This window comes from Podarcis pityusensis, assembly GCF_964106645.2.
Source record: "Podarcis pityusensis genome assembly, chromosome: 7".
Taxonomy (NCBI): domain Eukaryota; kingdom Metazoa; phylum Chordata; class Lepidosauria; order Squamata; family Lacertidae; genus Podarcis; species Podarcis pityusensis.
The window spans coordinates 788,055-815,161 of NC_138031.1; the positions used below are offsets into that span (position 1 = coordinate 788,055).

The window sequence follows — 27,107 nt, forward strand, 5'->3', positions numbered from 1 at the left end:
ATAGCTTTATCTTTATTTCAGACATAATGATATATTGATATATTGTGATGCTTAGCTTGCGATATATCACAGTGTTGAAAACCAGATACCACCCAGTCCTATTGCACAGTACTGATTTCCTCCCTCCCCACAGACACCACCCCACCCCCACCCACCCACTGCTGTTGCCGTCCAATAACAGGACCCCCAGTACCCACCCCCTTTCTCTTTCTCTCCCCTGCAAGTTTCCCTAACACTGTCACGCTGGTTGGCCGAAGCGTGGCTGCCGTGGACGCCTTCCTCAGCTCCGCTGCCCAGAGGAGTCGCGAGTACATCTCCCGCATCCACGCCCGGGTGATCCGCACGGCTGGGGCCTACAAGCTTGTGGATTCCAGCCTAACCGGGGTGTATATCAATGACGTCCGGATCAGCGGTGAGTGCTGTGGCCAAGACACAAGGAAACTTTATTAAATGATTTCTTCTTAATAAATTTGAGTATCACTCTTCATCCAAAATCACCAGGCGGTGACATTTGTAATGCTTCCCATTGAGAACATGTTTCTACACATCCTTTAGTCGTGGAGGCGTAATAAAATATCTAGGTTATGGCAACAAGCGTCATGTCTAGCAGAAATCAGAATTAGATATGGTTTGCCCATATCTGTGCCAGCCCAGAGTCACTCTGTGCTCCAGGTTCCCCAGTTGGGGGGGGGGGCTCCATCTTTGTTCAGAAGATGAGCAACTCTTCCCGCATCAGGCTCCCCACACAAGCGCACCCGGATCTGCACCATCCTCTCTCACTTCTCTGGAAACCCCAACGCAATAAATGGCCTTGTCAGGCAAGCAAGAACAGTCCCGATTCTTTAGGGAAAGAACAAAGAGGAGTGAAGTCATTTCCTGGAATACACGCAGCCTCTGTCACCTTGACAGGAGCCTTCTACGTGATGAAGCAAGCCCAAAGAGTTAAGCTCAGAGGAAGTCTGCCAGCAGCGAGAGAGTGTGCCAGGCAGGGCGCTGGTGCTGTCTGGATGTTTGAAAGTCTAGTCTGAGTCCCTGCACAGCTGTAAACCTCACAGGGTGGCCTCGGGCAAACCCATGCCCAAGTCTGATGTGCTTCAGATAATTACAGTCATACCTTGGATCCCAAACGCCTTGCGAGTCAAACTTTTTGGCTCCTGAACGCTGCAAACTCAGAAGTGATTGTTCCGGTCTGTGAACATTCTTTGGAACCCAAACGTCCAACGCAGCTTCCGATTGGCTGCAGGAGCTTCCTGCAGCCAGTTGGAAGCCGCACCTTGGTTTCCGAACGTTTTGGAAGTCAAACGGACTTCCAGAACGGATTCCGAGGTACAACTGTATTGGAAAAAGTTGGTCTGAGCACCTTTTGGAAAGGAAGGGAGGCCAACACGGAAACTGCTGTCGGGTAGCAGCAAATGACCTTGAGCAAAGGAACAGGCCAGTGGCCAAAAAGGTGCCCCCAAGGGGATCTCATGAGTGGAATCTGAACCCAAGAGCAACTCTCCCCTCCTGCGGTTTCTAGCAACTGGGATTCAGAAGCAGGACTTCCTGTGGCTGCAGAGCCATTCTGATCGTGGCCGTTGGGAGTCCTCTCTTCCCTAAAATCTCCAGCCCTGGGTGGCTCTTGATGTGGGCAGAGGTGGGCAACCTGTCCCTCCTTCCCCTGAAGGCCCAGAAAGGTAAAGGGACCCCTGACCATTAGGTCCAGTCGTGGCCGACTCTGGGGTTGCAGCGCTCATCTCGCTTTATTGGCCGAGGGAGCCGGCGTACAGCTTCCGGGTCATGTGGCCAGCAGGACTAAGCCGCTTCTGGAGAACCAGAGCAGCGCACGGAAACGCCATTTACATTCCCGCCGGAGCGGTACCTATTTATCTACTTGCACTTTTGACATGCTTTAGAACTGCTAGGCTGGCAGGAGCTGGGACCGAGCAATGGACGCTCACCCCGTCACGGGGATTCGAACCGCCAACCTTATGATCGGCAAGCCCTAGGCTCTGTGGTTTAGACCACAGCGCCACCTGCGTCCCATACAAGGTCCATACAATGCAGTAAATAAATGAAGCTTTGCTCTTTCAGTTTTTCGCCTTGCAGCAGGAAGAGTTGGTCCTTTACGTTGTGAACCGCCATGAGATCCGCAGCTGAAGGGCAGTATACAAATTTAATAAAATGGTAAATAAATAAATAATCGTTTTGCTTGGTGAGGGTTGGCTGGTGTTTTTTATTCTTATAGTAATAAACCACCTCACGGCAGCTCACAGGTAGAAACAAGATTTTAAAACAGAAAAAAAATAGACATATTTCTGGTTTATTTGCTTTTGGATCAGAAGCCTGGCCAAGGAGATTTGCTGTTGTTTTTAAACCTTTAAACTGATTGTTTCAAATCTTATTTCTACATAGAAAAAGTATTGTTGCAAGAAGGCGATACGGTTACTTTTGGGCACCCGTGCTGGAGGAGCATTAACCCCGGGAGTCGCGTCCGGCAGCCAAATTCTCCGTTTTATTACTTGGTAGGACTCTGCCTTCCTTTGTACATCTATCTGTCTGTCTGAGATAGAATCATACAATTGTAGGGTTGTGAGGGTCTCCAAAGGTCCTCTAGTCCAGCCCCCCTCACAATGCACGAGTCCTGTGGCTCTCCTTGGTGTGGCCCCCGAGTCCCTTGGTGTGCTCACCCCCCTCCCTGCAGTTGGCCAGAGGGCCCCCCCCCCATGCGCCCTCCCTCTGCCCTGCTCACGCCTTCACTTATTTTATTGGTGGGGGATATTCCTGCAAGCTCAAGAAGGGCATGGAAACAGCAATGTTCAAAATGTCATTTGATTGGGGAGAGAGCAGGAGGCTGGATGGGCTGACCCAGGAGGGCTCTCCTGGTGTTAATTAATCCTCCTTCTCCCACCTTTCGTTCCCTTTTCAGTTTGAGCCCTGCAGCTGCAGTGCGGAGCAAAGGCAAGGCCTGTGCGGAGAGAGGAGACCTTTCCCCCAAAGGGTAAAGTGGAAAACCCCTTCTACTCCAGACATCTTCTTTTCTCCATGGGTGCAGCAGTGGGGAGGGTGGGTGTAAAGCAGCACTTGGGGGGCGGGGAGTCAATCCCAGTGACAACCCCCACAGGCAACCTGGTCAGGTGGGGGGGGGGCTGCCTAACTCTCCATCGCCCCCCCATCCCCAGGGCATCAGGGGAAGGTTTTTCCTTTATCTGCATGGTTTGATTTCGGATTGTGTGGGGCACAGAAATGGGGTTTGTGGCCAGCCTTGCTTTAGGCAGTGACCGGCTCCCCTCAGGACCTCCCAAGTGGGCCTCTGCTTCTTGCCAAATTTACAAGGGTCTGCATCTTAGTCTCCCTTGCCCCGGGCTCCTGCTTATTCCTCCCCAACGTGCCTTTACCTGCCCCAGAGCTGACTCCACCTGTGACGGCAGGTGTGGGGCGGATGGGCGTGGCATGGGGGCCACACGAGGACCCCTGCAGCGCTGAATCAGGACCTTGCCTGGAGGTTCCCCGCTCTCTGGCATGCGCAAGGAAGCAGGCCCTCTTAGCCTTGTGTCTGCATTCACTTCCTTAAGTATAATGTCCTGGGGAATTTAAGACAGGGCCAGAGTGGATAGGAGGTTTTGGGGCACCTGAGGCAGGGAAGCTAGGCTCCTGCCCCAAAGATCTGTGATCCCACAGGAAGGAGGTCTTTTAGGTATCCTGAAAGCTTCCCTTGTTTCACAGAGGCTGAATGTCTACAATGCAGTTGCTTTCTCTGATAAGGCCTTTTTATGGCAAATGGGGCCATAAACGAGAGCCAGTGTGGTGTAGTGGTTCAGAGCGGTGGACTCATAATCTGGGGAACCGGGTTCGCTTCCCCGCTCCTCCACATGCAGCTGCTGGGTGACCTTGGGCCAGTCACACTTCTCTGAAGTCTCTCAGCCCCACTCACCTCACAGAGTGTTTGTTGGGGGGGAGGAAGGGAAAAAGGAGAATGTTAGCCGCTTTGAGACTCCTTAGAGTAGTGAAAAAGCGGGATATCAAATCCAAACTCTTCTCTTTTTCATACAGCCATCCTCACATCCACACCCTCTCTAGGTTCTCCCATTACACGTTCCGATGTGTTTCTTGTTTATTAGGTCACTGCAGGTTGGTACCCAGTTGGGGTTGTTTTGCTCTATAGGCTGAATTCACAGGTCCTCAAATCTCCATAGGGTTTCGCCAGCAAGGAAAACTGACGTGCTCTGTATGTTGCATATTTGTATCTCCAGTGCTCTGTATTTTGATGTTTTGAATGTTTGCTGTAAAGCTGCTTTGGGCTCAGCTCATAAGTAAACCCCTCATTCAATCAAGATGCCAGGAGGAGGAGGAGCTATGCAAAATAACCATGGAGGTTTCCTGACTGGGCTGATAGAGGGGCCTGGAGGTGCTGTAAAGAAGTCATTTTTGCAGTGAGTAACCCATGCTCCATTCTAACCTCTTGATTCCTTTCTTCCATCTAGCTTCCTGCGTTGGCATCTGCTGGGGCATCAGTGCCAGTGAGCTCAAGAATGGGATTTGCACCCACACTCACAGGGGACCCACCTGGCGCTCTGCCTGGCTCTGCCCACCAACGTCCGGCCATCAGCAATCCGTCCTCTGCAGCTTCATTCCTGCCTCCAGCTGCATCGTCAGCATCCATAAATTCTCTTAGCCTGACTTCCAGTTTGCCAGAAGCACCTGGTCAGCCAACGCTGGGGGCATTGCCTCCTTCTGCCCCAGGAGATGCTCCCAGGCCTGTCCCTCTGCTTCTGCGTTCTGCTTCGCCTGGGGAGGGTTCGCACACCACCGCAGAATCTTCTCCCTGGAGGAGCCTTGAGGCGACGCACTTCCCCTTCTCTCAGGGAAGTCCAGAATCCAAGAATCCCTCCACCCCAAGTGGCAGCGAGGAAACCGTTGCAGATGACCCCCAAAGCGGAGTATCCGTTAGCGCAGCAGCCGGGCTCCCGGAGGATCTGGTGCAGGTCCCAGGTGTCTCTCCGGTGGGGGGTTCTGAGATCTCTGTTTCCAGCACAGAAGAGCTGCTTCCCGGTGACTCTGGCCACGCTGAAGAGATGAGGGAGGTGGACCTGGATCAAGGCCCTGAAGACACAGCTGGACCTGGTGCCCAGGCGCAAGTCAGAGGGGCTGCAAGCAGAATGGAAATTCAGAGCCCCAGAGAAGAGCACCAGGAGAGCTGTGGGGAGAAGGCCTTACCTGAAGCTTCTGGCTGGGCAGAAAACAGGGCAAGAGACCTCACTGTGCAGAATTTGGCACAGCTCCCTGCTGAATCAGGAGAGGCTGAGCTGGATGCAGCGAGCAGAGCTTCTGATGACTTTTCTTCTGCTGAAGAAACAGATGGCGACTTACTGGATAGTGACTCTTCTGCAAAGTGGACTCAAGAGGAGTTTGACTCTGAGAGAGAGAGTCCTACTTTGCTGCCAAAGAACCTGTCCTGTGAGACACGGAGGAGTGACGACGAAATCAGCTTGCAAGAGTGGGCTTCTGAGAGTAGTGACAACATGGACATGGAGCCCCATGCAAATGCAAGCCTGCTAGCGATGGACAGTCCTGCTGCTGCTGCTGCTGCTGGAGATGGCAGTTTCCTTGAGCCAGAGTCGGGCTCGGGGGATGCAGAGGCTGCAAGTGGCAAGGTCTGCGTTGCAAAACGGTCTTATGCCGAAGTGGGAACCCAGACTGAGTGTGCAAAAAGAAGGAAGTTGGGTGTAGAGATTGCAGAGCCTTTGAAAGAAGACAACCCCGGCGGAATGGCTTGTGATGACGGCAGCAAGTTAAACACAGACAAGGTGGAGGAGGGTCTCCTTCAGCCCAGAACTTCAGCAATAGGTGCCCCAGCTGACAATGAGCATGCCAAGGGCGAGTTCTCCCCACAAGTAGAAAAGGATCCTGTGGCATCCTCTGGAGCAATGCAGGAGATCCTGTCTTCAGGAGATCTACCAGAAACTTATGAAGAGGGGACTGCTGTGGTGGCCGCATTGCCTTCAAGCACCCGTCCCCTGGCAGGAGGGGCAATCCCTGAAGAGTCTGTTGAAACGTTTGGACATCCAGTGGATGTTGATGGAAAGCTTTTCTGTGGGGTCGTTTCCAAAAGAAAGTCACCTCCCTTTGAAGAGTGGGGGGAGGGCATTCTTGTTGTGAGCAAACGGAGAATGGAGGATGCATGTGCCAGATCTGACAGCGGCCCAGAGGACTGTGCTGCTGATTCCATCCTTGAGGCCGAAGGAGGGATGAGTGAAAATGATGGGCTTTCGCTTGAAACTGTTACTGGTGGTGCGTCAGTGGCTGGGTTGTCCGGACAGTCCAGTTGTGTCATCAACGGTGAGATGGAATGCCAAGAGGAGATGGACAACAATGATCTTCCTGAGGGCAGGGAGGTGAAGAGGGAAGGAAGGAGCGTCAGGGCAGCTGGTGGCCAAGATGAAGCCAATGGAGAAGGTGGCCTGGAGAGAGATCCGAGTCCAGATGCGGAGCGGGAGGAGATGGTTGGCAGCGCCAGGGCTCAAGGGACCCTCCAAAGCCCTGGTGGGAACTGGGCGCCACCCTCTCCAGACTCGGCGGGAACAAATACAAGGGCGTGCCCTCCTCCTGAGATAAGTGGAGATGACCTTGAAGAGGGAGGGGTCCCCCACACGGAAAGGTACTGTGCAAACACAGAGGTGTCTTCTCAGGCAAGCGAAAAGGAAGCAGGAAGGAGCTTGGAAGCTAAAAAGGGTCACCTTTTGGCCCACCAAGGTGGCATTGAAAGGGAAGACGGTATGGACCCGAATGGAGAAAGTGCAGCCGAGGCCCAAGAGTGCGGTGTCAGGGCAGGATGCTCAGATGGGACAAAGGTGGATCCTGACCAGAACGAGCCCCTTGGGACCTCTGCCCACCTGGAACGCCAGCAAGAGTCTCCTGTGCCTGGTCAGCGACAACTGCAGCCTCCTGGCCCTGAGCCTGAGGATCTGGAAGATAACTTTGCAGTGAAGCCCCGGGGAACCGATGTGGGGAGAGAGCTGTTGTACCCTGAAGACTCCCGCATGGAAGGCAGCGTTTGGGAGGAAGCCTGTGAAGGAAACAGGGCTGCTGAGCAGGCAGACCCCGAAAGAGAGAAAGGAAGGGGCCACTCTGGGGAGGGAGGGGGTGGACAGACCCCCGAGAGCTGCCATTGCACCGAGGGAAAAGGCAGGCTCCCGTTGGACACTCCTAGCGCTGGCTCTGGGAGCCCTGGGGCCGGAGAGGGGGTCCCTGCTGGAGACGCCCCCAGGGAGACCCACACTGACCCTGCAGAAGTCCCAGAGTCCTCTTGTGGCCGTGAGCTCAGCTGGCTCATCTCTGGCTCTGAAGTTGGAAGCGAGGAGGAGGACAGAGGCCACCTTCAGAGAGGGAGAAGTCCACTTTGGCATTCAGACAGTGTTTCAGAGAATCACGAGGCCTGGAGGAAGCTACCTGAGGAATCCACAGCTCGGGAGTCATGTGACACAAGTGCTGAGCCGCCAGAGGGTTCGGGGGTGTTGGATGCTGGTTTGGAACAAAAGGATTCTTTCCACGATGAGGTGTGCTGTGACCCAGAAGATGCTTCAGCCGCTGTACCTCAGACCCACAACCCAGAGGTGGCTGTGGGGGTGAAATCTCCTCCTTTGCCAAGAACTGCCGTGGTGAGAGAGGAGCTGGAGGATCGAGCTGTCGAAGGAGCTGACCTTGTGGCTGTCAATCTCGCCTGCCTTCCTGTGGAATCTCCTTGCCTGGCAGAAAGCGATGCCAAATTTGGTGCAGAGGATCAGGCCCCAGAGAGTCCTGGAGGATCGGCTGGAGATTCTGGTTCGGATCTTGTTCAAGACAATCGGCCGGCGGATGATGAGTTTCCTGGCCAGCCCAGAGTGGGAATCTCAGGTGCATCTCTTGAAGTTGGAGGAACAATCAGAGAGTATTCGGGCTGTGAAACACCTGCCAGCCGCACTCCAGGAGAAGAGGCAGGTTTCCTGAAGGGAGGAGCAGAAGCGCCGCTACTCCAGCATCAAGAGATGGAAAGAGTGCCGTGCCCAGGAGATGGGTGCCAACCGGAAGGTGGTTCAGACCCTTCTGGGGAGTTTGATGGCTCAGGGCATTGCAGAAGACTTTTGCAGGAAGAGGAAGAGTCAAAGGCCTCTTTCGCCAGAAAAAGACATTTCAGTGAAGATCAGGCCGCCAGGATGACCAGCTTGGAAAATGATTCTTTGTGTGAGGAGAGGCTCTTCCTGCTGGATCCTGTTTCTGTTCGGGCTTCTACACCTGACCTGCACCCTTTGACCATGACACCTCCTGCTCCTCTGAACCCAGAAGGGCTTCTGGGCCACTTTGGCAGAGCTGCAGGGAAGCCTCCAAACCAGCATGACAGCCAGGCAACCCTGCCCCTGGGCAAAGCAGAACAGAAGAATGGGGAGAGCTTTGCCCAGAAGGCGAGAGGGTGCTTTGAAAACACACTTTGCTCCGATAAGCCAGCAAGCGCAAACGAAAAGGCAGAAGAAGCTGAAACTGCTGGAGGGGAGGATTGCCAGTCGGCCGAGATCATAGAGGCTGGGAGACTTCCAAGCTCAGGTGAACCCAGCTCACCTGAAGAGGGAGTCAGCAAAGTCCAGTCTCAGGACCCCTCCCTGGATGAACCAGGTTCAACCCCTGGCGCCCCGTCTGGCCAGTCAGGCCACCTCTCTCATGAACAAGACAAAGACACGGCCGACCCTGTTCCGGAGAGCGTGTGGGACGCCTATTTCTCGGAGGAGGAGAGCTTCCAGTTGTCTGTGTGTTCGGGGATGCAGAGTTCTCCCCCTAGCTCTCCCGTGAAGTCCCCCGAGGCAGAAAGTGCTCCCAGTCAGAAGAACATGGACTTTTTCTTCTCTGACATCTCCAACAGTTCAGCCGAATCTCACTCCTGCGAACGTTCTCCCAGGCCGCCTGGCAGGGGCGCTTCTGGGGCAGAAGGCGATGGGCTCCCCACAGGGGGTTCTGACTGGGTGGGGAAGGGGGCCGAGGCAAACGTGGAACCAGATTCTTCCTCCGGCCCAGAAACCTCTGACATGGACTGGTTTGACGAAGACCCACAGACGCCGTCCCATCAGCCTGTGTCCCCCAGGGAAAGCACCCCAACTCCTAGCGGTGACCCCCCATCTGAGCCTGACTATCCCATCAGCTTTGCTCCGGGTGAATGTGACGCCTACGACCTCCAAGAAGAGGGTGGCACCTTCGAGGGAGAGGGCGGCAACGAGGCTCCCAGCGTAGAGGGGTCTGGATGGGCTGCCCCCTCTATGAGCCCCACAACTGGTGGGGAGGAGGAAGAGGAAGAGGTGGTGATGGAAATGGAGACGGGGGGCCTTGGTCAGAGGCCAGAGAGGGCCCTTCTCCAGAGAAGCCCTGGAGGTTCATCACGCCAAGGTATGTTTCGAAAACATCTTCTGAAGGGGGAAGGGAGGCAGAACGGATTGGGCCTGCCTCTCCAGGGCAGCCCTGCTCAAGGAAGGTTTCAGTGTGTGGTGCTGTGCTTTGCTTTTACTAATTTTTGTTGGGAGCCAGCCAGAGTGGCTGAGGCAACCCAGTCAGATGGGCGGTATATTATTATTATTATTATTATTATTATTATTATTATTATTAGGCAATGGGAGGTAGAGGGCAATTTAGGGCTCATCCAGACTTGCACTTGCCCTTTCTCTTTCTCTTGGGAAAACCTGTTCTTTACCATTGAATGGGAGCAAATGTCAGTTGAGTTTTCTCTGGAATGACATTTGCCCCAATTCAGCTCCAAAGAGCGGGTTTTCTGGGAGAAAGTGACCGGGCAAAGGCAAAACTCTTTGGACAAGTGCCTGAAAATCATGGGACAAGCGGGAAATGGCTTGGACATATTCTTTCTAGGTACGTGGGAATTTCAGACTTCCCATCTGGAGTCTGGAATGGTACAGTCTCAGGATCGTGTGATTTGTCTGCACGTAGACATAGCGGCAAATGTCACCTATTCAAAAGGGTACCAGAAAAGCAAGGCTGTTGCGCTTGGAGAGTCGGGTGGTGGAGGAGGAGCGTCTCCACCAGGAAAACCACCCCACTGCTTAGGGTAGACCAGAGGTAACCAGCTGACCCAGCCCAACTTGTCTTGGCTCGGGTGGCACCTGGGAGCACTTCCACACCAGTTGCTAAGGGAAAGGAAAGCAATGCTTCCAGTTCTTACCTTGTAGAGCTGGGTCAGGAGGGACCACCATGGCAGATGGTGTCGGAAGCCCCTGGAAGACACTGTAGAAATCACTCTTCCACCGTCCCTCTCTGGATAAAGGCCATCACCCATCAGGACATCAAGGCCAGTTGAGCCCCAGACTGAAAGGGGTCTAGACCAGTGGTTAGCCAGGTGGGGAGTGCTGCCCCCTAGGGGGGATTACCTAGGGGGACACTAAGGGGCAGCAGGGGGGCTCTGGAAGTGCAAACGACTATCAGACTTTGAAAAGCTCATATCCCAGGAACAAGCGCCATCAGTTCTGTTGAATTAATTATATTGAATAGTTTTCACTGTATGTTAAATAAGCCTGCAATTCATAGTTTCTATTCTGAATTTTACTGTGTTTTCTTGAGTGAGTTGTGCAAACTTCTGTTCTGAAGAATTTTTATAGTGTAGGGTAGGGGGGACCTGAGGATGGTTTTATGGAACCAAGGGAATGGTGAAGGTTTAGACATTCCGTAACTTCTAGGAATGCTTGCAGTGGTCCCACCGCAACCCTTTCAGCCACCTTGCTCCAAAATTCTTTCCTCAGATATGGAGCGTGACCTTGGTGTTGACCCACCTTCTGCATTATCGTCTCCTGATGCGAGGAGAGACGTGGAACATCCCCAGGCACCACTGAAGAGGAAATTGCGTTACGACGAGCATCTCTGCCAAGACGGCGGTGGAAATCTCACTTGCTCTCCATCCAGGACAACGTCTGTTGTTGCTGCTGCTTATGAGCCAACCAGCTGCCCCATGTTGAGTGACGTGAAGAGCGAAGATCTGGCTGCTTCTTGCTCCAGCCCAACTCAGGTGAGCAATCCAGGTGAGCATCCCTTGGTGCTGAACAGACCAGGCTCACCTCTGCCCTCCTCTGAGAATCCTGGTTCTGCCAGCATGGCTGAAAGCATTGGGAAAGATCCTGAACAGGACCTGATCAGCGGCAGCCGTGGAGCAGGATGGGAAGGACAAGAGGACTCCAGCAGCCCTCCGCAAGAAGCTCCAGGGAACTCCTTGCTGGTCACAGGTGTGTCTGGCGATCAGGTGCCAGCTTGCAGCCCCTCAGAACAGAAAGACGGCGCCTCCGCTCTGGGTTGCTTGGCAGGTGCGCCTTGGGTTTCTCAGAGCTTCAAGGAAGAAAAGGACCCGTGTGGTCCTGGAGAAAGGGAGGACGGCCCCAGCTGCGACACAGCGTACCCCACGGCTTGCTCCCCAGTCATCACAGTCCTGCATAAACCCAAAGCCTCAGCAAACGGGCAGCCAGAGAGTTTCACAAGCTCTGGAGACGTTGGAAACGGAGACCGGTTGCTCCTTCCTTGTTGGCTAGAAGAGGCTGAGTTGAGCTCGCAGCTGGATACGGAGCGCGTGTGCTCAGACGATGAATCTGTGGCCTGTCCTCCTTCTCCGGGCTCCGAAAGAGACTCCTCCATGTCAGGAGACGGTGCTGGGCCTTCTGCGCCTCGGGAGGCTAAGGTGACGGGGCAGTTGGATGGGGAGCAGGGGGGCTCTGACGATGAGTCTGTGCCCTGCCCTTCCCCTCCGGGCTCTGAAGACGCCGGCTCTTCCTCCAAGTCGAGAGGCCCTCCCGGGGATTCTGGTACCCAGTCACAGAGCGACCGCTGGCCTTATGCTGCTGGAGCACAGAGTGATGACCCGAAAGACTGGGCATCCTGCGAGCAAGACGTTGAGTTTCAGTTGCAGGAGTGCCAGTCTGTCCTCAGAGAGATCTTGCGGTCCCTGGAGTCCCTGGAAGGAATTGACCGGCTGCATATGGAGAAGTGGAGGTAAAATGTTCCCACTTTCTTTTGCTCGTAAATTTTTATAACAGCTTTTTATGATACAAGATAATAAAAAAAATCTGTACACAAACAAGAAAATGAGAGAGAGAAGCAGGTATGGGGGGAGAGGAGAAGAAGAAGAAAGGAAAAGAAAAAGGGCATCTCATTCTCTGTCAGTTACATAAAAAAAATTATTCAAAACATTTGCTGCATGATACCGTCTAACTATTCTACCTTCTAGATTCAGGTAGGTAGCCGTGTTGGTTGAAAAAAAAAATTCAGATATCTGAAGAAGTGTGCATGCACACGAAAGCTTATACCCAGAACAAACTTAGTTGGTCTCTAAGGTGCTACTGGACAATTTTTTATTTATTCTACCTTCTATAAACCAGTATTTTTCCAGTTTTCAAGCCTAAATATCATGAGTTCATTTTACTTTCCACACAAAAAGTCCAAAAGGGGCCAGCAATAGTTTTTCTCTAATTAAATGGATTAGCTTTGGCTTCAGTACTTTCAGCAACCTGCCTTCCTACTAAATAATGGTAAATCTTGCGCGGGAAAGAGAGCGAGAGAGAGCGAGAGAGCGAGAGCCCAGCAGGTGAGGTGTGGCTTAGACGTCATCAGCAGAGTTTGCACAGTTCCAGCAGAACACTGGAGTCTTCCTGCTTCCCAGGAGTCAGCCTTTTCCAGAGTTCCTGGTTAAAAAGAACTCCTTTCCCACTAGGTTTGGTACAAAGTATAAAGTGTTTATCGTCTCATGGCACAAGCACAAACACCCTGGCTACATAAACTTTTAAGAGATGCTGGTACATCATGAACTAATCTGCTGTTTTTCTGGTCTTAGAAGGAAACCTTGTAAAGACACAAGAGAGATACACTAGCCTCTTAGCTCTCCATGCTCTTCCAAACCAAACAGCATGTCCCCTTCATCTCCTCTTCTGAGCAAATCCCTCTCCCTCTTGCCGGTGCTGCTGAAGGCGGCCTTGGCTTCTGCACATGCAGACATTCCTTAGAGGAGGAGACCGGCTTAGGCCCTTTGGGCTTCTTGGCCACCCGTGATAACCCTGAACTAACCCAGACGTTAGTAGGGGGGAATTGTGGGAATTTTCCAGAGTCACTCGGAGGATGATGAGGAAGCTGAGGATGATGATCAGAGTTCGGATTCCAGCTCAGTGGGCGGTGCTGCTGCTGCTGTCAGCGACAGTGATGACACAGCAGACTTCAAGAGCACAAAGGCCTCAATCAGACCATCTGATGGGTCTGACACTGAACTGGAAGAACCACTGTTCACCATTGGCCACTTTTCTCCTAAGAAAGAGGAGGTGAGTGCAGGCGGCTTGCCTCTGGTACGCAGATCTGAAAGAGCCACGAAAGGCAAACCTCCAAAGAGATTTGCTGATGAGTTTGCTAAGCCGGCAACTGCTGTTCTTAGTAGCTCAGAGAAGGTGTGGGAACCATCAAGCTTCGAAGAGGTGCAGAAATTAACCTCTAAAGATGCTGAACCATGGCTTAATGCCATGAAGGCTGAAGTTGATTCCTTGAATAGGAACCAAACCTGGGACCTGGTGCCAATAGTCCCAGGAATGAGGCTGGTTGGGCTGCTCAAGACACGGGTTCACCCATTTCCCACATTACACCCGCAAAGATAACTGTTTGAAAAGGTAATCAGACTTCAATGGAATTTAAACTGTGTGCGTATTAGAGTGAAGCTGCTGGTTGCTGATGCTTCGTTCTCTTTCTCCCCTAAAGAGAGCAGGTTGCGTCTCTCCAGAAGGCCACCCAGATGCCCCAGACCCACATTGCGGTGGTGGGCAACACGGGGGCAGGGAAGAGCTGCCTGCTGAACGCCCTTCTGGATGAGGAGGCCGTGCTGCCCACCTCGGCCATGAGAGCCTGCACCGCCGTGGTGGTGGAGGTCTCCCGGGCGGACGGGAGCAGCCCCTACGAGGCGGATGTAGAGTTTCTCTCCCGAGAGGTAGGTTGGGCGGCTGGGGGGCAGGTCCCCCCCAGCTCTCTTCTGGGCTGGTCTCCTGGGTTGGGGTCCGTGGGGGCACCGGAGGCTAAGACAACCTGGAAGGGGCTGGTGGGAAGCGGAGGGCAACAAAGCAGCCTGGGATTGTTATGGAAGGAATTGTAAATAACACTGCCCCAGTATCATGTAATAAACGAAAATCTGCCCTCATTCCCTTATGGGGGACACAAGAGCCCTTATAGAGTCCTTTGTAGGTTCTCCATCGGTCAGAGAAAATAACAGAGGCCAACCAGAGAATATTGAGAAGCAAAGCAGCTCGTAAGCCTGATCTTTATTGATCTGTTGCAACAGGGTGCCCCCTTCACACACAGGAGGGAGGAGGACCCAGAACCAAGGCGTGCCCGCCCCTAAATAGACATTTTAAATTCCCTGCCCTGGAGCTCAAGACCACCCCCCACAAACATCATACCTACATCACAGAAAGGGCAGTCTACAAAATAATTATTATTATTATTATTATTATTATTATTATTATTATTTCTTATTTATACCCCGCCCATCGGGCTGAGTTTCCCCAACCACTCTGGGCAGCTCCCAAGCAAGTATTAAAACAATACAGCATTAAATATTAAAAACTTCCCTGAACAGGGCTGCCTTCAGAAATCTGAGTGCGTTTATCTCCTGTCTGGCAAGTTACCTATTAATGGTCACTTGACTGGATTACGTATAAAGGTAAAGGTACCCCTGCCCGTACGGGCCAGTCGTGTCCGACTCTAGGGTTGTGCGCCCATCTCACTTAAGAGGCCGGGAGCCAGCGCTGTCTGGAGACACTTCCGGGTCACGTGGCCAGCGTGACGAAGCTGCTCTGGCGAGCCAGCACCAGCGCAGCACACGGAAATGCCGTTTACCTTCCCGCTATAAAGCGGTACCTATTTATCTACTTGCACTTTAAGGGTGCTTTTGAACTGCTGGGTGGGCAGGAGCTGGGACCAAAAGACGGGAGCTCACCCCGCCGTGGGGATTCGAACCGCTGACCATGCGATCGGCAAGTCCTAGGCACTGAGGATTTACCCACAGCGCCACCTGCACTTAATTTCTTTTATTTCAATCATAATGCCATTAAACAAATATATTTATTGACAAGCTGCAAGGTGTGCAGAAGATGATCAAGGGTCTGGAAACCAAGCCTTATGAGGAATGGTTGAAGGAGGTGGGTATGTTTAGCCTGGAGAAGAGGAGACTGAGAGGAGATAGGAGAGCCCTCTTCCAATATCTGAAGGGCTGTCACATGGAGGAGAGAGAGAGCTTGTTTACTCCCGCTCTGAAAGATAGGACTCAAACCAGTGGATTCAAGTTACAAGAAAGGGGATTCCCTGTAAACATCAGGAAAGACTTTCCGACCGTAAGAGTTGCTTGACAGTGGAAGGGTCTCCCTCAGGAGGTGGTGGACTCTCCTTCCTTGGAGGTTTTCAAGCAGAGGTTGGGGGGCTGCTTGCCAGGGACTCTCCAGCTGGGATTCCTGTATTGCAGGGGGTTGGACTAGATGACCCTGCAATGGGGTACCTTCCAACTCTACGATTCCGTGATTCTATTTAAAAGCAGCGTTTGCCAACCTGGTGCCCTCCAGACTGGACTCCCAGCTCCCATCGCCTTTGTGCTGGTTGGGGGGTGATGGGAGTTGCTTTTAGAGCAATTTATCTATTCTGTTCTCCATCGTGCTTTTCCCTCCTGCAGGAGTGGGAGAAGGAGCTGAAGGCTCTCCTTGAAGACATGAAGGACAAGTCTGGCCACCTGAAGAGGCGCTGCCCGGATCGCAAGACGGAAGCTGGGGCCGCCTACAGCCGCGTGAAGGCCGTCTACGGGAGAGTCGATGAGCTGGAGAAGCTGGAGGAGACGCAGGACGTGACGCAGCACCTGGGGACGGTGAAGCACGTCTGCGCTGAGACGGCAAGTGACGCATTTATTGGCGTGTGCCTTTTAAACTCTGAAATCGGCTTTGTTGCATCAGTGTCAGCAGAGAAGACTGGCTTTCTATCAGGGAAACCGAGTCCTCCAGTTGAAGGGCTAGTGGTGGATCCTGCATTGCAAAGGGTTTGGGGAAACTCAGCCAGATGGGCGGGGTATAAATAATAAACTATTATTATTATTATTATTATTGATGACTCTTGGGGTCCCTTCCAGCTTTTTGACTTGTTCCAGGCGTATCTTGAAAAGGCAGGTTTCGGATGCTGACCTCCCTGCTTCCCTCGCAGGCGACAGAGTTCCGCGCCGCCATCGAGAGGTTCATTGATTCCCGAACGGACAATTTGCGGGAGATGAAAGGCGGGGAGTTTTGGCCCATTGTGAAATGCGTCCGGATCCGTCTCGCCAAGGCTGAAGTGTTGAGGACGGGGGCTGTGCTGGTGGACTTGCCCGGCGTCCGAGACGCCAACGCGGCCAGAGACAGCGTGGCCAAAGAGGTGGGGAACTGCTTCCGTGTGTTTGTGGGTTGGACAAGCGTTTGTTGAATGGTCTCTTTAAATTTGAAGGTTCCACAAGATGTGTATTTCTTCAAGGGCCAGAGCAAATAACGTGACCTAGTTTTACAGCTGTGAAGCAGTATAGCAGGTGCTGTTAAGTTATGTTAATTAAACTGTTGGGTATAGTATATAAAGAGCGGCACCTGGCTCTCTCAGTTCCCTGGTGGGTGGGTTGGTGGTTGGGTGATGCTTATTGATATACAGTGGTACCTTGGGTTAAGTACTTAATTCGTTCTGGAGGTCCGTTCTTAACCTGAAACTGTTCTTAACCTGAAGCACCACTATAGCTAATGGGGCCTCCCGCTGTTGCCGCGCCGCCGGAGCATATCTGTTCTTATCCTGAAGCAAAGTTCTTAACCTGAAGCACTATTTCTGGGTTAGCGTATGTAACCTGAAGTGTATGTAACCCGAGGTACCACTGTGTTGTAAAAGGAGATTTTATTTTTGTTATTAAAACCTAGCAAAAGTTACTTTTGCGTTCCTTGTAATGTGTGGTCTCCCCAGCACGCCTTCTGCAGCGCAACTAATCTGCAAAAAGCCAACATCTTTGCTCTCCTGGACCCCGGAGTGTTTCTCCCTGGCATGATCCCGGTTGTGTATCGTTGCTTTTGCTCAAACCGCCAGGTTGCGGGTCTGCTGCGTGTCGGCAGAGCCGCCTTGGCTTAGCAGACGCTTCCTTCCTCCCCCGCAGTACCTGAAGAACTGCCGTGCCGTGTGGGTGGTGGCCAGCATCACCCGAGCCGTGGACGACAAGACGGCGAAGGAGACCCTGAGTGCGAGTGTGCGCAGGCAGCTGCTGATGGACGGCCTGTACGGCAGCCTGGCCTTTGTCTGCACCAAGTCGGACAGCTTCAACATTACAGATATAGTCAGGTAACCTCGGTTTGTGCTCCTCTGTTGTGGATGGGCAGAGAGAGGCACCGTAGATTGGCACCCCCAAATCACACAATGCTCTTTCTTGGCCGTTGTGAGCTGCTGTGTTGATGATTTAAAGATCCCAGGCTGCCTGGGCATTGTGCTTGGACCATAAAGGGGGGGGGGGTTGGCTTGCTGCTTAATGGCCAGTGGGACAGAGGATGCTCTGAGACAGCCGCCCTCCCAGGTGTTTTGGACTGCAAGGCCCATCAGCCACAGCCAGCCTTGCCAGTTGCCAGGGATCATGGGAGTTGTAGTCTAAAGCAAGTGGAGGACATTGAGCTGTTGGGTAGCCTAGGATTCTGTCATCCCATCGGTGCTGCTGGAAAGCTAGTGGTTAAAGTGGACTCTCTTGTGAGGAGGCTTGGCTCCCCCTGAAAGTGCTCAGTCGCCCGAATCTTGCAGGAACCTGGACTTGAGAAGCGAGATTCAGCCCATCGAAGATGAAGTGAGAGAGCTGGATAATCAGAAGATGCAAGCCGAGAGGGAGAAGGAAAGACTCTATGCATCTTTGCAGCAAGAGGTTTGTAAAAACCACCCATCAAAGTGGTTTGCCCCTGGCCCAGCTGGACGTGCCATTTCAGAAACCTCCTTTGCTCCCCTGCTGAACCAGCTGGAGCAAGAGATTCGCAGAACTGCAGAGTTGGAAGATGCTGAGGGTCCTGAGCAAAGCTCCCTGCGTTTCTCCCTTCCTTAAGAGACACTTATTCCCACGGCCTCGCAGGGTGGCCTTCTGGCTGTCTCTTGGAGGGCTGGATCTGGGCCCAGGAGACCAGCCTTTCTTGCCCCTCTTGAAAGACAGCCCCTTCTGTGTTGGGAGAGCCCAAACTCTGCAGGCCTCTCGACGGAGCCTGCTTTTAAGGCTTGCGAGATGAGCAGACCGAGAGCGGGAGATGCTACTGATGTCTCGCAAGGCCCACCTGAGTCGAGGGAGCGCCGCCTTCTCCAGGGCCATCTCAATTTTGTAGTTTAAAAAGAACAACTCAGAATTCAAATTTGGCACCGGGCAAAGCAGAATTCTTTCACCTGTGTGAATTGTGTGTGTTTGATTCCTGCCAGGGCTGGACCACCCATGAGGCAAGGGGAGGCAGCAGGATCCCTGGGGCAGAGGATCATGTTATAGATCTTTATTCTCTCTTTGGTCCTGGTGTTGATCTTCGCTCCCTGCTTCTTCCCTGGCTGGGCGGGGCGGGGGGGGGACCATTTTGTGGTTTGCCTCAGGTGGCAAGATGTCTTGGGCCGGCCCTGATCCCTGCTAGGCTGGATATTCCTGCAACCCTGGGTAATGCCGTATGGCAACAAAGACCCATCTTAGCGCCAGAGACGTGCTTTCTTCCTGGGGGGGGGGCTCAGAGGCAGGAAGAAACCCAGTTTCTCTAGGCTAAACTCTTGCCAGGCCTTTGGGGCAGCGGCTGCTTTTTCTTCTCTTGCTATCACAAGCCACCGATAACACTCTGTGTGTTTTTGAGCAGCAGCCATCGCCGTGGGAGAGACCAGGATGTGATGCCTCCGACTCAGCCTGGCTCCAAAGACGCCACGACCTTCTGGAGAAGGAGTTCAGAGTAGGTCTTGTATCTTGCCACCTCCAAGCCCAGGCATGGCTGCTTTTCGTCCTCCTTGTTTCCCCCTTGCTTGGGAAAGCCCTCCTTGTCCGTCTGCCCCCCCCCCCCGCAACCTTCTTGTGGTTGTATCTGGTTTTGCTTGTGCCTCAGTTTCCCCCTTGTTCCTTCTCTCCTGTCTAGATCAGCGCCTTGCAGAGGCAGAAGGAGGCGAAGCTCCGCGAGATTAGCCTGATCTGTGTCCGGGCCCGGAATAAGTATTCCAAGGAGCAGATTCAGTTGGAGTTCAGCGCCAGCCTGGAGGTAGGACAGAGTCGCTGGGGTGGAGGAGCGAGGGACTGGCATTTGCTTTGCCTGGTGAGGCAGCCTTGGCAGCAGGTCCACAGTGGCATTAGCCGGGGGGAGACCCTGCTGCACAAAACACGCATGAAACGCACTTGAGATGGGGGCCGTCCTCCTATGCCTGCAGGGTTCAGGGCTGCCACATGGCAGGCAGAACAATATTCTGCTCCAAAAGAGTAGGACCCAAACTGATGGAAAGAAAGGAGATTCCTACTAAACATTAGGAAGGACTTTCTGACCTTCGCAACCCACAGTGGCGCGTCTGCGCATGCGCAGGTTGCGATTCGGTGCTTCTGCGCAAAGCATGATTTAGCGCTTCTGCCCATATGCGACCCCCGATACCCGGAAGTAACCCGTTCTGGTACTTCCAGGTTTCGGCTGGTCCATAACCCGAAAAACGCAATCTGAAGCGTCTGTAACCCAAGGTATGACTGTATTAATACCAGAACAATGTTTTTTAATGTATTCCTTCACGCAAGTCCACTCCTCTATCAGTTTTTGGTCTGACTGGCCTCTTACCACTGCTGTAAGTCTTGCTGATTCTATGTATTCACAAAATCTTATTTGCCATTCTCTTATTGAGGGAGTTTTTTATCCCATTTTTTTGCTATAATCATTCTGGCCACAGCGGTTGCATATAAGAAAACTTTTTTCCTAGTTTCAGGAATGTTAGTTGATAAAATTCCCAAGAGGAACGCCTCTGGTTTTTCATTACATGATATTTTAAGCATTTTTTAAAGTTCCTCTTGAATGTCGCTCCAAAATTGTTTGATATATGCACACTCTCACCACATATGATACATTGTTCCTTTCTCTGTTTTGCATCTCCAGCACAAATTAGATTTTGATTTATAAATTTTCGCCAAATTAACCAGGGTTAAATACCATACCATTGGTATAGCATTTTCATTATATTTTCTCTAATTGTGACGCAGGCTGTGAATTTGATAACATATTTCCATAATTTCTCCAATTGGTCTAATCGAATCGTGTGGCCTATATCTTTGGCCCACTTAATCATAACTTCCTTCACCTCTTCATCTTTTAATTCCCATTCTAATAATTATACATTTTAGAGAATATGTTTTTAGGACTTTTTAATAACTCTGTAATTTTGATTCTTCTTTGCCAAATCCGGTAATCTTATCCTGCTTGAATAGGTGATCAATTTGGTAATATTGTAGCCATGTATTACAATATTGGCTAAGTTCTTCATATGGTCTTAACCTTAATTTGGTCCTTGATCTTCTTTTACTAATTGCTTGATATGTGGCCCATTTTCCTTCCGTATTTTTCTTTTTAACAGATAATACCTCTAATGGTGGTATCCACCATGTTGTTTTGGGCTCTAACAATCTTTGATGTCTTTCCCAGGCTTTATATGTTGTTGTTTAGTCGTTTAGTCGTGTCTGCCTCTCCGTGATGCCCTGGACCAGAGCACACCAGGCACTCCTGTCCTCCACTGCCTCCCGCAGTTTGGTCAAACTCATGTTGGTAGCTTCGAGAACACTGTCCCACCATCTTGTCCTCCGTCGTCCCCTTCTCCTTGCGCCCTCCATCTTTCCCAACATCAGGGACTTTTCCAGGGAGTCTTCTCTTCTCATGAGGTGCCCAAAGTCTTGGAGCCTCAGCTTCAGGATCTGTCCTTCCAGTGAGCACTCAGGGCTGATTTCCTTCAGAATGGACAGGTTGGATCTTCTTGCAGTCCATGGGACTCTCAAGAGTCTCCTCCAGCACCAGAATTCAAAAGCATCCATTCTTCGGCGATCAGCCTTCTTTATGGTCCAGCTCTCACTTCCATACATCACTCCTGGGAAAACCAGAGCTTGAACTATACGGACCTTTGTTGGCAAAGGTGATAACTATCTTCTAATAATGGTAGAGCTTCTTGTTGTAGGACATGACCAGGAAAGCAGCATCTCCTGAGAGCGAGGAGGACGGTGACGAAGACCTGGAGGAAGGCGATGCCACCAGGTCGGACTCTGGCAACACTGGGGAAGTTGAATCCCTTCGCGGCAAGCTTCCGGTGTTCACGGTCAGCTCTACGGAATATCTCAAGCTCTGCGGGAAGCTGATCAGAGACGGCCAGCCTCAAGTCTTCCACGACCCCCAGGACACAGGTACTCGGAGGGGGGGCTACTTCCTCGGGAGAACAGGCTGCCCTCTGCAAGTCAGATGCACAAACCAGCGGCCGTTTGCGGTGGGTGGACCCCATCCTCTTGCCGACACGCAGGGCGCCTCTTCCGGAACATGAAGGAAGGTGCGCCTGCTGTGTGTTTATTCCCCGTTTTCCTTTTATCCAGAAATACCGGCCTTGAAGGCGTTTGCCATGCGCACAGCCTTGAAGCACAGCATGGGGGCGGCAGAGAAGCTCATCCGGGACTTGGCTCGGGTCCTCAGCCAAATAGTGAATTACCTGACCAGCCAGAGAGCAGAGGTGAGCAGGGGCCAAAGGCTTGGGAACGGGCTTCTTCCTCATGAAAACAGCAGTGGTTAGAAGCTTGCCTGTAGTAGAACGAGCACCAAAAGTTGTATTTCCCACCGTAGGGCTTGTCCACACTTCTGCTGGAGCCATGCCTAGGAAGCCGGCGTTTGCGTGGTTGTCCCCTTGCTGAGCTCTGCTCTTTAGCGATGGATCGGAACAAATGGCTATCAGGGGAGAACCTGAATTGCCCTTTGCTCCAATTGCGTGCAGAAGGGAAGAAGAAGTGGGACAAGTGCATATCAGCCCTTAGACACGCTTGCCTCTGGCATTCTCCTGTGGCTCAGACTTCAATCTGAGCCAGAGAAGAACTGTCTTAGGCCTGGTGTCCTACTACAGTGCTAACACGGTTCTCGAACTTAATCCGTTCCAGGAGTCTGTTTGACTCCTGAAACCATTCGAAAACCTAGGCGCGGCTTCCGATTGGCTGCAGAAGCTTCCTGCACTCGCGTTGGACGTTTGGCTTCCGAAAAATGTTCGCAAACCAGAACACTTGCTTCCAGGTTTGCGGCATCTGGGAGCCAATTTGTTTGGGAGCCAAGCCGTTCAGGATCCAAGGTACCACTGTATAACCAGGCGCTGAGCATAGGGCACACTTCCATTCCTTTCCTGCCCTGCCGCACAATCATTTGCAATGAGAGGTGCATTCTCCTGCAGCCAGAATAGCGTCCGAGGCCAGGAGGTGGCAGGTGTGAAAGGAAGCCTGGCAGGCAGAGAGAGAAGACCCTGCTGCATTTTTTTAAATTTTTTTTTAATGATATTTATTAAAATTTCAGAAACAAAAAATTACATAGTTAAAAATAAAAGAAACAAGGGAAAATATAGGGGGGGGAAACCATACAAAATACAAAATATAGAAAAAAAAGTTAGAAAAAACACTTAAAAACAGATTAATCCTTCCGTATCTTACATTTCATTTCCTTGCTTCCCTGACCTCCTCTCACCTCCCTTTTTTGTATTCCAGTTCAATTGGTTAATTCAGCAATTCCTTTCCCTCTTTGTTTTTGTCTTAATCCTTTAACCTAATATTTTATAGCTTTAAGTTCTCACCTATTAGCCGGCCATTTTTTCATACACCTTTATGACATTGGTGCTAGAACTACTTAATTTCATTCTAACATCATTCTAACATTCATTAATTTTACAATATTTCTGTAAATAGTCTTTAAATTTCTTCCAATCTTCTTCCACCGAGAAGACCCTGCTGCATTACCAGTTAAATAATAATAGTCTGGGGTCCAGCAGCGTCCCATTGGGGCTCAGGTTTCGGGAAAATGAATTGCTTTTTCCCAGAGCTGGCTAAGGGAGTTCCCTCCACCCCTTGGTAGGCCCTCTGTGGCCTGATCCTGCAGCCAGGCTCTTCCACTGTTCTTAGGAGGGCTTGGAAGAAGGGTGCAAGGTGACTTGTGCCCTGCAAGGGTGCAACTCGTCATCCTCAACCTGCGGAGTCGCCTCTCGGTTGCTGCTTACGGAGAGCCCTGCAGCCTCTCATATCCCTATACCAGCTGCACTGGCTCCCGGTGGAGTACAGGGTCAGGTTCAAGGTGCTGGTTTTAACCTTTAAAGCCCTATGCGGCCTAGACCCTCGTACCTATGGGACCGCCTCTCCTGGTATGTCCCGCGGAGGACCTTACGGTCTTCAAACAAAAACACCTTGGAGATCCCCGGCCACAGGGAGGTTAGGCTGGCCTCAGCCAGAGCCAGGGCTTTTTCAGCTGTGGCCCCGATCTGGTGGAACGCTCTGTCCCAAGAGACCAGGGCCCTGCGGGGCTTGACATCTTTCCACAGGGCCTGCAAGACAGAGCTGTTCCCCCAGGCCTTTGGCCAAGGCACAGCCTGACCCTCTCCTTTGGTAATCCTCACAGAACTCTAGCCCAATGGTTGCCATGAATTTGATTCTGAATTGATTTTAGAATGAATTTCAATTAACTGATTGTGATTTTATGTAAACTGTGTTACTTTTACCGTTAGCCGCTCTGAGCCCAGCTTCGGCTGGGGAGGGCAGGATATAAATAACATTTTATTTTATTTTTATTTTTATTATAATTATTATTATTATTCCTCCCCAGACTGACATCCAGGAGAGTGTGTGGCAGTCCCTGCAGCAGCTCCCTAGCCTCCTCCAGGAGGCCATCGACGGCAGCCTCCGCGACACCCGGCGCTGCTTGGAAGGCCTTCTCTTCGCCAGCCTGGCCAAGGGCACCAGCCGGGCCAAGGAGCTGTGCCAGGACGTCGTCAGGAGCTGGGGCTGCCCCGTAAGTCAGAGCTCCTCTCTTCCTGAAAGCCTTGTGTGCCACAGAAAATGCACGGAGGGAGACCAAGCTGGTGTTGGCCGGCGTTTTAAAAGATGAAGCCCTTTTTAAACAGCAAGTCCCAGGTCTTGAGGCAGCAGCAACCACATTTATTGTGTGTTCGTTTCTGCTTAAATATGATGTTGATGTAGAGCACTCTGCCCCCCCAACAATAATGCTTAAATGGCCACCCACCCCACCCACCACTCACTTAGGGGAGTCCAAAGTATCTTGGGCTGGGTAAGGCTGATAGAAGCAAGGCAGGAGGGAAGCCAGAAGCCTGGCCTCCGCTGCTGGCTTAATTCCTCCATTTCTGTGATCTAGCGGGATACAGATCCTCTTCTAAAGAATAATATACAGAAGCCAGCCCACTTTGCAAAGGGCACGATCCATCAGGATCCTTTTAGCACTTGCCGGAATGGGTGGGCATCCCGTGACGCTGAATGTTGGGAGACTCGGGAGAGATAAAAGGGAGTCCTCCTTGCAGCACTGCTAGGCGTGGGAGGCAGCAACGCCTCTGAATATCGGTTGGTGCAAAGTGCAGGGATCTTGGGCTCAGATCCTGCTCGTGTTGGGATACTGCCAGGGAGACCAAGGCCAACATGCCTCCACGTCGTCTCCGGACGATCCATCAACCTCTGGTAGAACAGCAGTATCAGTCAATTAGCAACACGAGCCTCAGAAATAGTAGTCGACATGCCAGGACTCGTGCACGCCCTTTTCACAGAGCGAAAGATGCACCCAGGAGCGCAGCATATATACAGCTTTATTCAGCGTTGGTCAGAACAAAGGGAAAACATGACTGCCTGCCTGCGTGCCGAGGCAACAGAGTGAAAACGAAAGCTATATACAAAACGGAAACTTCCTGTGAGCCGGAAGTACTCAGGCTGGGACTCACGACAGCCTGTCCCCTTTTTAAGGTGGAACGGAAATATCCTAACAGCTCACTGGTGTCCCACAGTGTTCAGCCACCAGAAGAACAGGATGCTGGATTGATGGGCCATTGGCCTGATCCTGCAGGCTCTCCTTGCATCTCCTGCTCCTTTCTGTGGGGCTTAGGCAGAAGAGCCCAGAGTCTCATGTGCCCAAACTGGGGGTGGGGAAGGGGAGCCACCCAAAGGAAGCGCCCACCCCTCGCCTCCTTGGTTTGGCGACTGCCAGGGAAGGCTTCCATTTGTGTCCTTGAGTTGGTCGTCTGATTCTGTGGGGTTTTCTTCCATGCCTCTGCCTCCTGAGAACATCCCCGCCCAGCCTTGGCCAGCTCTGCTTTTCAAGCCACGCTCTCTGTTCCTCCCTTTGCAGGTGAATGGCTACCCACATGCCACGTACCGGGCCGTCTGCAACCACCACGGTCTCTACGCCTCTCCGACCCTCAACTGCGTGGTGGATTTCAACAGCCACCTCGCCAAACCGATCTGGGAGGCCCTGGCTGGGACGTGGAACGAGGTCTTCAAGTACGTCCCATTTTGCTCGGGGCAGCCGTGGGAATGAGGGGCCAGGCTAGGTGTCCTCATAGTATTAAAAGAGACGCGGGTGGCGCTGTGGTCTAAACCACTGAGCCTCTTAGGCTTGCCAATCAGAAGGTTGACAATTCAAATCCCCACATCGGGGTGAGCTCCTATTTCTCTGTCCCAGCTCCTGCCAGCCTAGCAGTTTGAAAGCACACCAGTGCAAGTAGATAAACAGGTACCACTGCGGCGGGAAGGTAAACGGCATTTCTGTGTGCTCTGGTTTCCATCATGATGTTCCGTTGCACCAGCAGCGGTTTAGTCCTTCTGGCCACATGACCCAGAAAGCTGTCTGTGGACCAACACCTGCTCCCTCGGCCTGAAAGCGAGATGAGCGCCACAACCCCAGAGTCGCCTTTGACTGGACTTAACCGTCCAGGGGTCCTTTACCTTTTTTGGGCGGGGCCCCGAGGGTCATCCACTTCAGTGCAGGGATCCCAGCTCAAGAATCCCTGGCATGTGGCCATTCAACCTCTGCTTGGAAAACCTCCAAGGGAGGCGAGTCCGCAACCTTCTGACTCCATTCTGTCATCCTCGGCATTTAGATACCGCTTCCTATGTGAATTCCCAAAGTGGTTAACATAAAACGCATAAATCAAAGAGGGAAAAGGCATGTGCCGCAATTTAAAAATGAAGCATGCCAAGAAGTACATTGGTAGAAACAGAGAAGCCGTCAATGAAACATTCGGCTAAATATCAATAAATAATGAAACGGAGCAGGATGTGGGTGAACCTTATGCCTGGGGGGGCCCTGTACCCCTCCTCCTCCTGCACACAAAATCTTCCCTCCCAGCCCAGCCCGCCCTCATTGGCCGCCTGGCCTGGGCGCACAGTTCTGAGGCCAGCTCCAATGGCACTCTTAGAAAAGGGCTGGCTGGCTGAATTGCAGCCCTGGAGGGAAGAGCTGCGTGGCTGCTGCTGGGGGGGGGCAGCCAGAGACACCCCTATGAGGGTCTCAGGGGCCAAAGGCTGCATGTATGGAACTCAGGGAGGCCAGGGATGGGGAGGTGGGCGCTGTGTCCTTGCAAGGGGACCCGGAGGAGGGAGCTGGACCAGCCGGCGCTCTCCCAACCCTTCTGCGCCTGTGCTTCCTCCTAGCTGTCAGCTGAAAGAGTCCATTCAGGGCTTCGCTGCTGCCATCTTGGACAAGCTGAGGCGCTTCTTCAAAGACCTCCGGAAGAAGCTCTGCAAGCACAGCGGGGTGGCAGCTGCAATACACACCATTCGACGCCAGCAGATGGAGGCGGCTTCTGCAAGGGTGAGGCTGGGGAAGTGGCGGGGCTCTCTGCCTCGGTTGCCCCTGAGGTCCGGGGGGGGGCGTTATTAGGTTGTGTTTGTGTTGCTGTTGTTGTTTCGTTCTTGCTTTTATTCTGTATTTTGTGTTTTTTATGCTGCAAATCACCCTGAGATCTACAGATGAAGGACGGTGTACAAATTTAATAGCTGTTGTTTTTTAAAGTCAATTTGCAAAGACATTGGGGTCCCGTGGGGTGAGTGGTGGGTTTGTGAGGGACCACGTGGGTCGGAAGGCTCATCTAGACTCCTG

The 27,107-nt window shown here is 52.2% G+C and overlaps 1 protein-coding gene across 2 annotated transcripts in view; it reads left to right on the forward strand.

The window, feature by feature from the left end:
• Positions 1–27,107, forward strand: part of NUGGC (nuclear GTPase, germinal center associated) — a 35,682-nt gene that overhangs the window by 1,986 nt on the left and 6,589 nt on the right. For both annotated transcript variants that reach the window (XM_081014000.1, XM_081014001.1), the window contains exons 2-18: positions 225–412; positions 2,395–2,504; positions 2,909–2,980; positions 4,464–9,387; positions 10,746–11,979; positions 13,723–13,948; positions 15,680–15,892; positions 16,198–16,404; positions 17,156–17,337; positions 17,785–17,902; positions 18,852–18,941; positions 19,122–19,241; positions 21,178–21,400; positions 21,584–21,717; positions 23,832–24,017; positions 25,356–25,507; positions 26,660–26,819. In XM_081014000.1, coding sequence (XP_080870126.1) covers positions 225–412; positions 2,395–2,504; positions 2,909–2,980; positions 4,464–9,387; positions 10,746–11,979; positions 13,723–13,948; positions 15,680–15,892; positions 16,198–16,404; positions 17,156–17,337; positions 17,785–17,902; positions 18,852–18,941; positions 19,122–19,241; positions 21,178–21,400; positions 21,584–21,717; positions 23,832–24,017; positions 25,356–25,507; positions 26,660–26,819 — 8,539 coding nt within the window. The remainder of the gene's footprint in view (positions 1–224; positions 413–2,394; positions 2,505–2,908; positions 2,981–4,463; positions 9,388–10,745; positions 11,980–13,722; positions 13,949–15,679; positions 15,893–16,197; positions 16,405–17,155; positions 17,338–17,784; positions 17,903–18,851; positions 18,942–19,121; positions 19,242–21,177; positions 21,401–21,583; positions 21,718–23,831; positions 24,018–25,355; positions 25,508–26,659; positions 26,820–27,107) is intronic.